An 11,614-nucleotide genomic window follows, 5' to 3' on the forward strand; every position below is an offset into this window, starting at 1 on the left:
AGTGCCATTGGGATTGGATTAGTGGAAGAGTATATATGCTGAGGACTTCCCATACCAGTCAGTTGAACTGAAGAAGCTGCTCGGATGAGTAGTGAAACGTCTTCAATAATTACTTAAAAAGTCCAGCTGCTTTAAATGTATTTATACTAGACATAATCATAACCAACCATTAAGAACTAAGGATTAAACTAATACACAATCCCTGTACCAGGTCTCTCCCACAGACACACAGCCCAAGCGGTTACTTTGCCTTTCTGCCCTGTGATATTGTCCCCCAAAACCAACTCATGGAAGTTCTTTGTTTCAGATTTCATTCCCCTCCTTTCCTCTTGTATTTGGCACAACACACGTGGCAAATTTATGGTTTGTGTAAAGCAGTAGAATGGGGTGAAAGCATATCATATTAAGGGCATCGGTTCTGTTCAGTGTTGTGATTCAAGACCATCATGATCTTAAAGAAGAGCAGTTTGGTGTCTATTTTGTCCCAATGTTGCCAGAGCTCCAACCAGAAGAGAGATAAAGAAATGAACATGACTTGACCCGATTAATGTCAGTACAAATGGACATTCCTGGAGGCTCTGGGTGATGCCCCCGATTATCTAGCAAAGACCCAACAGTAAAGGAGATGACACTCACTTATATAAATAAAATATTTATTTGCAAGTTCTATTTGTTCCACAGAATCAGAACCAAAACGAGAGTTTCCAAACAGTAAAAGGATTAGTTGGCAGCAATGGTGCTCTGGATCCAGGAGTTGTAGTTGCAGACCTTGGCGTAGACACCAGGATAGTTCCTCTGGGCACAGCCGATACCCCAGGACACAATACCCTGCAGCTCCCCATTACACACAACAGGGCCACCAGAATCACCCTAAAAAAGGAGGGCAGATTGTTATTGGGCAGATATCTAATGGAGATGCAGTACTTCTTATAAAAGATGGATCCTCAAGCAGAAAGCTGAGGGAGATGGGGTAAGTTACCTGGCAGGAGTCCTTGCCACCCTCCAGGAATCCGGCACAGAACATGTTGTTGGTGATCTGCCCGGGGTAGGCGCTTGAACACTGGGCGGTGGTCAGGATGGGGGCATTCAGGCACTGCAGGAGGTCGGGGTAATTGGCTGAAAATAAAGGTGAAGATATGAAATGACTGTGATTTTCACATTTACCAACTGTGAGTTAAAGGCAATGTCTCAAGGCGATTAGTAGCTGCTCTTCATAAGGAGAGGTTTGGGTGTTGTTTTATGTGGGTAAGTAGCCAATTATTGCCCCACCGAAAGGAAGGAACCCTATTTCTAGGCGGCTATAAGGAGCAGCTACTGATCCCCCTGTATGGACGTGTCCCATCACTGGCACTTGGACAGTTGTGTTGGTAACAAAGAAATGGATCTTCTGTAGAACTCATAGTTTGTGCCACCGGTGCCACAGGGGGAGCTACAGGCAACTGCAAAAAGCAAATTCACTTACTGGAAATGTAATATTCCCCTCTCAGTCACACAATAAATAACTGATACAGAAGTATCTACTTAGGGCTGAATATTTTCTGTGTTTGGGACTTTAAAGTGGACTCTGACCTCCCCCAGACTGTGGTTGGAGCTGGGGGCTCGGGGGGCAGAATCTCACACTGCAGTATAATTACCTTCAGAAATGGGTATTTGTGGATTACAGAACCTACATTACTTGTTCTGGTAACTTACAGGTAGTGGTGGAAAGGTTGCCCCAGCCAGAGACCAGGCAACTGGTACCGGCGGCGGCACAACTAGAAGGCAGAGCCACGGTGTTCACATTGGAGTTGAGGGAGGCGGGAGAGGCAAGTTTGATCAACATGATGTCATTGTCTATGGTCCTGGAGTTGTAGCTGGGGTGCCTGATGACCTTGGCAGAGTTGATGAATTGCTCGGTTCCTTCACTTAGGGCGATGTTGTGTTCCCCCAGCCTGACCTGGACGCTCCTTCAAGGGAAAGTAAATGCACGGCAATGAAAAGGCAAAAGTAATGGAGAAGGAGATGTTTCATTGGAGCAAGAGGTTCTGCTTGGGGAATGAGCTTGGGACTGAAGTCATTAAATGTTTATAAAACTCTTTTACTTACGCCTTGTAGCAGTGAGCGGCAGACACGACCCACTGGTTACTGATCAGGGACCCCCCACAGAAATGGTAGCCAGAGTTCAGGGAGACGATGTAGGGCACAGAGTTCCTGGCACAGGTGGAGCCTCCTATGATCTTATCATCATCAAAGGCAGCTGGGAAGGGAAGGGACATTCATTCAGACTCCCAGTAGGAAATCAAATGGTGCAAGAGTGGGTAAGATACATGTTTGCATCAACAGGCGGCTAAAAGCTCTGACCTGATGTAAGGACTTTCCCCCTAAGATACAACAGGAAAGAGCTGTACCATATAATATAAAGAAGAGAGAAGAGACTCATTAAGGAGGAGGCACTTGGCAAGAGGACTCACCGGCGGCTCCCAGGAGCACACAGATCAGGAGAAGTTTCATGGTGGAGATGTGTCCAAAGTAGATGTTCTGCAGTAGGAACTCCTGGTATTTATACCCAAACCTACAGAGCGGCCCTCACCTCTCACCTATTTATATATATATATAGCAGTGCAGAGTATGAAGTATGAATATGAGTGGCCTTGGGGAGTGATGGGAATTACACAGAGGGGCCACAATCTTGCATTTTCCAGACAGTTTCAGGCTTATCAGGACTCTGTGATGAAATTCCTTTTCCATACAAGGAACAGATTGCACAAGGGCCGTTACACCCCTCTCACTGTTTTTCTCATTAAATATATTTCACTATTCTGTTCCATTTTGCACAGGGGCTCAGTATAAGAGATACAAATATTTGACTTTATTCTTATTTTACCAGATAAGCTCTGTACCTGAGAATTTGATGCTTGTAGAAGAAAGAAGAAAAAGTTCCAATTTCTCCTAAATAACTTGCTTGGGATTATTATCATTAAATAGGGAAATTGTTTGATTATATTATATCTCGTGGATCGTAGGTGCTTGGGCTGAGGGTTTTGGGTGAGTGGGAGCACATTGAGCCCATTGGGTTCCATTAGTTACAAAAGAAGAAGCTGATTAGTAGCCTTGTTGTATATTCACTTGAAGGAAGGGATTCCATGTATCCCATAGAGAGTTCTGTGCAATTCCTTCTCTGGACCAAAGACAGAAGCAGTGAAGGTGATCGCTCACCCCGTAATCTCATTGGGCTCTATACCCCCCATTTGGCTAAGAGAATCCAGTATGTAGGAAGCGTTAGCAAAGTGTCTACTGAAACTCATTATTCCCAGCCAACAACCAAAACATGGATATTTCCCTCCAAGCTCAGCTAAGTGCTGGGTTGTTCTGATAAATGTGTTGGGACCTCACAAGAAAGGACTTAGAAGAAGCAAAACTACAGTATAATTGCCCCACCACAGCCTGAGATCCATGATGATTTCAATGATGGCAAAGGGGAAGCTCAATACAAAGTAGAAGTAAGATCCAGAAAATGAGGAAAAAGTCTCTTTATGATTCTTCTTGTGGCCAAGTCTCATGCAACTGCTGAATCCCATGCCTGGGACCCTCCTCTTCCTCTCTGTGCCCCCTTCCCCCCTCCTCTTCCTCTCTCTGTGTCCCCTTCCCCCCACCCACTTCCTCTCTCTGTGTCCCCTTCCCCCCTCCTCTTCCTCTCTCTGTGTCCCCTTCCCCCCTCCTCTTCCTCTCTGTGCCCCTTCCCCCCTCCTCTTCCTCTCTCTGTGTCCCCTTCCCCCCTCCTCTTCCTCTCTGCGCCCCCTTCCCCCCTCCTCTTCCTCTCTGTGCCCCCTTCCCTCCTCCTCTTCCTCTCTGTGCCCCCTTCCCTCCTCCTCTTCCTCTCCGTGCCCCCTTCCCTCCTCCTCTTCCTCTCCGTGCCCCCTTTCCTCCTCCTCTTCCTCTCTGTGCCCCCTTCCCTCCTCCTCTTCCTCTCCGTGCCCCCTTCCCTCCTCCTCTTCCTCTCCGTGCCCCCTTCCCCCCTCCTCTTCCTCTTTGTGCCCCCTTCCCTCCTCCTCTTCCTCTCTGTGCCTCCTTCCCCCCTCCTCTTCCTCTCTGTGCCCCTTCCCCCCTCCTCTTCCTCTCTGTGCCCCCTTCCCCCCTCCTCTTCCTCTCTGTGCCCCCTTCCCCCCCTCCTCTTCCTCTCTGTGCCCCCTTCCCCCCTCCTCTTCCTCTCTGTGCCCCCTTCCCCCCCTCCTCTTCCTCTCTGTGCCCCTTCCCCCCTCCTCTTCCTCTCTCTGTGTCCCCTTCCCCCCACCCACTTCCTCTCTCTGTGTCCCCTTCCCCCCTCCTCTTCCTCTCTCTGTGTCCCCTTCCCCCCTCCTCTTCCTCTCTGTGCCCCCTTCCCCCCTCCTCTTCCTCTCTCTGTGTCCCCTTCCCCCTCCTCTTCCTCTCTGCGCCCCCTTCCCCCCTCCTCTTCCTCTCTGTGCCCCCTTCCCTCCTCCTCTTCCTCTCTGTGCCCCCTTCCCTCCTCCTCTTCCTCTCCGTGCCCCCTTCCCTCCTCCTCTTCCTCTCCGTGCCCCCTTCCCTCCTCCTCTTCCTCTCTGTGCCCCCTTCCCTCCTCCTCTTCCTCTCCGTGCCCCCTTCCCTCCTCCTCTTCCTCTCCGTGCCCCCTTCCCCCTCCTCTTCCTCTTGTGCCCCTTCCCTCCTCCTCTTCCTCTCTGTGCCTCCTTCCCCCTCCTCTTCCTCTCTGTGCCCCCTTCCCCCCTCCTCTTCCTCTCTGTGCCCCCTTCCCCCCTCCTCTTTCTCTCTGTGCCCCCTTCCCCCCCTCCTCTTCCTCTCTGTGCCCCCTTCCCCCCTCCTCTTCCTCTCTGTGCCCCCTTCCCTGGTTGAGTATCAATGGCTGAAGCATCTCTAGAGGAACATGGCTTCATGCTGGTTCTTCCCATCACTTGCACTTCTTATTTCTTGGTTCCTCGTTACTCCATTGGGTTGGGCACCAATCCATTACATGACGTCCCTTATTGAGTTTAAGCTGCACAGACACCCAGTTATATTCTGCCTTTATTTCCTGCCATGATTGGTTATGGCTCGTTAGTTAACCCCTGAGAGACTTTTCCTTGGTAATAAACAAAATACGGTGAAAACGTTCACTTTTATGAAGTAACTGGATGCGAAGTTATAATCTGTGGAATTTATTTGCTTTGAATTCAAGGGTAAATGTGACTATAAAATGTTAAAAACAATTTGCCATTTTATTTTAACCTGGAATTGAAACTGCGTGAACAAGAAACTGTCTCAAACCAACATCATCTGGTTACTAAGGTCACAGACCCTAACAACTGGCCACCTATCAATACCAAGCTATAACAAATACATAAAGAACCCATTTTTTCAGTGAAATCTATTCATAAACTGTTTGTAGAAAAGGGGTAAAGGGCACAAAAAGCAAGGAACCGTGCCTGGGGTAATACACATGATACAATGAGGGATGCTCAACGCAGAGAGGGACCTTGATTGGTGTATATTATATGAAGGATAAAGATATGTTTACCCTAATAAACTGACCCAATAGTGTAGGTAGGTAATCACTATATACCATCTCATAGCTTGTAACATATATAGTGAATAATGTACCCCCTATTGTAAAACATAAGGATTGTATATTGAAAAAGATAAATCACGAGGAGTTCCATGACCATATAGGCACAAGGTGCAATCCTGAATGGGGCAGTTGGGGGTTTAGTAGCTACTCAAGTAAAGAATCGTAAAGATCTTCTTAAGAATCAGTCATCTCAAGTATTCCTTACTCTCCAGGGCCCCATACACCGGGCACATAATGATAATCAAGAGCATGTTTGTACCTTTTATTACTCTACCCCCAAAATGGGAAAATGCAAAAAGATCATCAGAATGCCCCACGCTGCCCTGCAATAATGCCCCAAGCTGGATGGATTCAGTAGTTTTGTGCCATTAGGGAACACACATTCATTCCTGTCACTGCCCCCCCAGGTCATTAATGAGCAGGTTAAATAAAAGTGCCACAAACACAGAACCCAGCAGAACCACTAAGAACTATTTTTAGTCCAAAATCATTTAGAATCATTTCTTTTGAAGGACAGTTATTTGGTTTTGATCAATGACATTTCTAAGGCATTCGATGCTGTAGAAGATTGCAAGGGTCTTCATTTTATGGCAATTCCATGTATAATACCCCCAGAACTCATAGCAGGATAGCCCTGTGATTGCCAAACCTCTTCCCTTAATTTCCCAGGATTCATTGGGGTTTGGCATGGTGCCGAGAGACTGGCGGATTGCTAATGTGGTTCCACTGTTCAAAAGGGGATCCTGGTCTCAGCCTGAGAACTATAGGCCTGTTAGTCTGACATCAGGGGTAGGAAAGCTTTAGGGAGGGGTAATAAGGGATAGGGTACTTGAATACATTGCAGGTCACAATACTATAAGTTGGTGCCACATTGGTTTTTTGGGTAACAGATCCTGCCGCTTTGCAGAGCGATCCGACTAAATTGGAAAACTGGGCAACAAACGAGCAAGGTTATGCATTTGGGTAGAAATAACATAAATTAAAGTTATACACTTAATGGGAGTGTGTTGGGGGCATCCTTAACTGGAAGGGATTGGGGGGTTTTTATTGATAACAAGTTGTCTAATTCCAGGCAGTGTCATTCTGTGGCTACTAAAGCAAATAAAGTGCTGTCTTGTATAAACAGGGCATTGACTCAAGGGATGAGAACATAATGTAGATGTAGAACTGTCTCATTATACAGAATGGGAGGAAAGTGGAACATTTTCAAATTGGTCCCAGGTAAGGCTTCACCTTGACTATGGGGGGCAGTTTTGGGCCCCAGTCAGTAAGAAGGAGATTAATGAGCTGAAGAGCTTAACTGGGAAAAGGGAGAGAACAATGAAACTATAAGGGGAGACTGTCAAGGTTAGGGTTGCTTCTCTGGAGAAAGGTGCATATAAGGGACAAGTCCTAACTGGTAATCTGTAGGTTCTGGCAAGTTCCAGCCAGTCATTACTTTTGGGCTTGTGGGGGTCTGCTTGGGCCTCTATGTACTTGAGATACCAAGGTCTACTTGGAATCTCATTCCAGATTTGGTGAGCAGACAAAACACTCTTTACAAGGGCTTTTAGCCTTATGAAATTTAACTTTCTTTTGAAGCACTGTAAATGGTTCACAGAGAAGGCAGTGAGGTTGGAGAATGCCCTGCTGGGGGGTGTTGGGTAGGGGGTTCCTCACGGTGAGGGGGTTGGGGAATGCCCTGCCAGGGGATGTTGGGTAGGGGGTTCCTCACGGTGAGGGCAGTGAGGGGGTTGGGGGAATGCCCTGCCGGGGGATGTTGGTGGGGGTTCCTCACGGTGAGGGCAGTGAGGGGGTTGGGGAATGCCCTGCCGGGGGATGTTTGGGTTTCCTCACGGTGAGGCAGTGAGCGGGGTTGGGGAATGCGCCTGCCCGGGGGATTGTTGGGTAGGGGGTACCTCACGGTGAGGGCAGTGAGGGGGGTTGGGGAATGCCCTGCCGGGGGATGTTGGGTAGGGGGTTCCTCACGGTGAGGGCAGTGAGGGGGTTGGGGAATGCCCTGCCGGGGGATTGTTGGGTAGGGGGTTCCTCACGGTGAGGGCAGTGAGGGAGTTGGGGAAGGCCCGCCGGGGATGTTGGCGTAGGGGGTTCCTCACGGTGAGGGCAGTGAGGGGTTGGGGAATGCCCTGCCGGGGGATATTGGGTAGGGGGTTCCCTCACGGTGAGGCAGTGAGGGGTGGGAATGCCCTGCCGGGGGATGTTGGGTAGGGGGTTCCTCACGGTGAGGGCAGTGAGGGGGTTGGGGAAATGCCCTGCCGGGGGATGTTGGGTAGGGGGGTTTCTCACGGTGAGGGCAGTGAGGGGGTTGGGGAAATGCCCTGCCGGGGATGTTGGGTAAGGGGTTTCCTCACGGTGAGGGGCAGTGAGGAGGTTGGGGAATGCCCTGCCGGGGGATGTTGGGTAGGGGGTTCTTCACCGGTGAGGGCAGTGAGGAGGTTGGGATGCCCTGCCGGGGGATGTTGGGTAGGGGGTTCCTCACGGTGAGGGCAGTGAGGGGGTTTGGGGAATGCCCTGCTGGGGGATGTTGGGTAGGGGGTTCCTCACAGTGAGGGCAGTGAGGGGATTGGGGAATGCCCTGCCGGGGATGTTGGGTAGGGGGTTCCTCACGGTGAGGGCAGTGAGGGGGTTTGGGGAATGCCCGCCGGGGAATGTTGGGTAGGGGGTTCCTCACGGTGAGGGCAGTGAGGAGGTTGGGGAATGCCCTGCCGGGGGATGTTGGGTAGGGGGTTCCTCACGGTGAGGGCAGTGAGGGGGTTGGGGAATGCCCTGCCGGGGGATGTTGGGTAGGGGGTTCCTCACGGTGAGGGCAGTGAGGGGGTTGGGGAATGCCCTGCTGGGGGATGAGGATAATATCACCTAATCAGCACCTATTAAAGGAACATTAAGAGAATACGGTTGGTGGGAAAGTGTGTGGTGCCTCGTGGCTTTTTTGTGCCCCCGGCTACAGCTCCAACCAGAAGAGAGATACAGAAATGAACATGACTTGTCCCCATTAATGTCAGTACAAATGGACATTCCTGGAGGCTCTGGGTGATGCCCCCGATTATCTAGCAAAGACCCAACAGTAAAGGAGATGACACTCACTTATATAAATAAAATATTTATTTGCAAGTTCTATTTGTTCCACAGAAACAGAAACAAAACGAGAGTTTCCAAACAGTAAAAGGATTAGTTGGCAGCAATGGTGCTCTGGATCCAGGAGTTGTAGTTGCAGACCTTGGTGTAGACTCCGGGGTAGTTCCTCTGGGCACAGCCATAGCCCCAGGACACCACTCCCTGCAGTTGCCCATTGCACACCACGGGGCCACCAGAGTCACCCTGAGGGAATAAGAGAGGTTGTTATGGATAATGAAATGCTGTCAATAAAGCACACAGATCCTTTCATTGCTTTACAAGATGGAGGGATTACATCCAGGATGAACATGTGATGTGCAGTAGTAACAGGATTTGGTTGAGAGAGCATTAATATTTCTCACATGGGTGTTTGTTAGGGTTAGGGTTATTAGAGCGAGGGTTAGGGTTATTAGAGCGAGGGTTAGGGTTATTAGGGCTAGGGTTATTAGAGCAAGGGTTAGGGTTATTAGGGCTAGGGTTATGGTTAGGGTTATGGTTAGGGTTATTAGGGCTAGAGTTATGGTTATGGTTATTAGGGCTAGGGTTATGGTTAGGGTTATTAGGGCTAGGGTTATGGTTATGGTTATTAGGGCTAGGGTTATGGTTAGGGTTATTAGGGCTAGGGTTATGGTTATGGTTATTAGGGCTAGGGTTATGGTTAGGGTTATTAGGGCTAGGGTTATGGTTAGGGTTATTAGGGCTAGGGTTATGATTAGGGTTAGAGTTATTAGAGGTAGAGTTAGGGTTATGGTTAGGGTTATAAGGGTTAGGGTTATAAGGGTTATGGTGAGGGTTATTAGGGCTAGAGTTAGGGTTATGGTTAGGGTTACAAGGGTTCGGGTTAGGATTATAAAGGTTAGGGTTAGGGTTATTAGGGCTAGAGTTAGGGTTATGGTTAGGGTTATTAGGGCTAGAGTTAGGGTTATAAGGGTTAGGGTTACAAGGGTTCAGGTTAGGATTATAAGGGTTATGGTTATTAGGGTTAGGGAACATCAGCCTTAGGAGAGCAGGACCTGCAATAGTTTGGTGCATTTTGTGAAGGGTCCTATGTTAAAAGCTGATATTCCTAACACCATCATTTACCTGGCAGGAATCCTTGCCGCCTTCCAGGTAGCCAAGACAGATCATGTTATTGGTGATCTCCCCAGGGTAGGCATTGTTACACTGGGCATCAGTCAGGATTGGGGCATACAGGCACTGCAGGAGGTCGGGGTAGTTGCCTAAATGTAGGACAGATTTATTAGAAGATGCAGCTCTTTAATTTTACTGCTTCCCCGTTGACTTACCCCTTCCCCGGTGACTTACTGCCACTGCTGAGGGTGTTGCCCCAGCCAGAGATCAGGCAGCTGGTACCAGCGGCGGCACAACCAGAGGGCAGTGCCACGGCATTGACGGCAGCATTGAGGGAGGCAGCAGAGGAGAGCTTGATCAGCATGATATCATTGTCCAGGGTCCGGGAGTTGTAGCCAGAATGTCTAATGACCTTGGAAGAGCTGATAAACTGCTCGGTTCCCTCACTGAGAGCGATGTTGTGTTCCCCCAGCCTGACCTGGATGCTCCTACAGGAAAGAGTTAATAGATTGTTACAGATATTTATCAATCAACTCCATAGAAACCCAAAAATTCCCAATAGGATGTGGCCCCATCAGAGCTGAGCCAGAGAGGGATGAGTAGAAGAATCCACTCCTCCCAATAATGTTCTGAGGAACATTTCAATCTAGAACATTTCTAAAGGGCTCCAGTCTCAAAAGGAATCTGATGTCCATGATGTCTATGACTTACGCCTTGTAGCAGTGAGCGGCAGACACAACCCACTGGTTGGAGATCAGGGACCCCCCACAGAAATGGTAGCCAGAGTTCAGGGAGACGATGTAGGGCACAGAGTTCCTGGCACAGGTGGCACCTCCAATGATCTTATCATCATCAAAGGCAGCTGGGAAGGGAAAGCAAAGTCTATGAATGGCACATAGGGCACAGGGTACTTAGGGTCAGTGAAGTCAATAAAGAACCCCTTCCTATGCTGATGGTGAGATCTCCTTTCTTCTCCACCATTGAATCACTTATTCCCCCTCTCTTGGTAGGGAATCCCATAACCTGACTGCCCTTACAGTAAGGAACCCCTTCCTATGCTGATAGTGAGATCCCCTTTCCTCCCCACCCCCAATGTATCACTCATTCCCCCTCTCTTGGTAGGGAATACCATAATCTGACTGCCCTTACAGTAAGGAACCCCTTCCTATGCTGATGGTGAGATCCCCTTTCCTCCCCACCCCCAATGAATCACTTATTCCCCCTCTCTTGGTAGGGAATCCCATAACCTGACTGCCCTTACAGTAAGGAACCCCTTCCTATGCTGATGGTGAGATCCCCTTTTCCTCCCACCCCCAATGTATCACTCATTCCCCCTCTCTTGGTAGGGAACCCCATAACCTGACTGCCCTTACAGTAAGGAACCCCTCCCTATGCTGATGGTGAGATCTCCTTTCCTCCCCACGTCCAATGAATTATTCATTCCCCCTCTCTGGGTAGGGAATCCCATTACCTGACTGCCCTTACAGTAAAGACCCCCTTCCTATGCTCCACCACCATCCCCACCAGTCAATTCACTCAATGGACTGAGAACTCACCAGCTGCCCCCAGCAGGACACAGAGCAGAAAGAGCTTCATGGTGGAGATCTGTAGCAGAAGTGAGTGCTACGGCAGAGAAACGTCGGCTATTTATACCTGAACCTGAGCAGATCTATTGATCCAATCACCTTTCACCTCTATCATTTCCCAACATGCTGCCACATTTAAAACATAAATATGTATTAGCCAATCAGTGACCATCTGGTCATGGAACCTGCACAGATAAAGTCGGCTCTTTGCCAGCTGCTAATTATCCCGTCCATTCTACAGAATTTCCGTATGTTTTTATCTATGTGAATTCATGGAGGCAAACGT

At 49.0% G+C, this 11,614-nt stretch overlaps 2 protein-coding genes across 2 annotated transcripts; both read right to left on the bottom strand.

The window, feature by feature from the left end:
* Positions 1 to 636: 636 nt before the first annotated feature.
* LOC116406450 (trypsin-like) lies at positions 637 to 2,550 on the bottom strand. The gene is made up of 5 exons (XM_004919930.4): positions 2,451 to 2,550; positions 2,086 to 2,236; positions 1,693 to 1,946; positions 980 to 1,116; positions 637 to 870 (listed from the first exon to the last, which is right to left on the bottom strand). Exons 1-5 carry the CDS (start codon positions 2,488 to 2,490, stop codon positions 721 to 723), a joined length of 732 nt encoding a protein of 243 aa, XP_004919987.1. The 5' UTR covers positions 2,491 to 2,550; the 3' UTR covers positions 637 to 720.
* A 6,091-nt stretch (positions 2,551 to 8,641) lies between these two features.
* Positions 8,642 to 11,404, bottom strand: LOC116412106 (trypsin-like). Its single transcript, XM_031905657.1, has 5 exons — positions 11,299 to 11,404; positions 10,454 to 10,604; positions 9,977 to 10,230; positions 9,755 to 9,891; positions 8,642 to 8,875 (listed from the first exon to the last, which is right to left on the bottom strand). Exons 1-5 carry the CDS (start codon positions 11,336 to 11,338, stop codon positions 8,726 to 8,728), a joined length of 732 nt encoding a protein of 243 aa, XP_031761517.1. The 5' UTR covers positions 11,339 to 11,404; the 3' UTR covers positions 8,642 to 8,725.
* Positions 11,405 to 11,614: the final 210 nt, after the last annotated feature.

This window comes from Xenopus tropicalis, chromosome 7 (genome assembly GCF_000004195.4).
Source record: "Xenopus tropicalis strain Nigerian chromosome 7, UCB_Xtro_10.0, whole genome shotgun sequence".
Classification (NCBI taxonomy): Eukaryota; Metazoa; Chordata; class Amphibia; order Anura; family Pipidae; genus Xenopus; species Xenopus tropicalis.

What these genes read in the sequence shown, in the direction of transcription:
- LOC116412106 (XM_031905657.1), bottom strand. Translation starts at nt 11,338, where the DNA reads ATGAAGCTCTTTCTGCTCTGTGTCCTGCTGGGGGCAGCTG. An exon ending in GCCGCTCACTGCTACAAGGC is followed by an intron (nt 10,231 to 10,453) that starts GTAAGTCATAGA and finishes TCTTTCCTGTAG; the next exon opens with GAGCATCCAGGTCAGGCTGG. An exon ending in GCGGCAAGGATTCCTGCCAG is followed by an intron (nt 8,876 to 9,754) that starts GTAAATGATGGT and finishes TTATTCCCTCAG; the next exon opens with GGTGACTCTGGTGGCCCCGT.
- LOC116406450 (XM_004919930.4), bottom strand. Translation starts at nt 2,490, where the DNA reads ATGAAACTTCTCCTGATCTGTGTGCTCCTGGGAGCCGCCG. An exon ending in CAACCTTTCCACCACTACCT is followed by an intron (nt 1,117 to 1,692) that starts GTAAGTTACCAG and finishes CTTTATTTTCAG; the next exon opens with CCAATTACCCCGACCTCCTG. An exon ending in GTGGCAAGGACTCCTGCCAG is followed by an intron (nt 871 to 979) that starts GTAACTTACCCC and finishes CTCCTTTTTTAG; the next exon opens with GGTGATTCTGGTGGCCCTGT.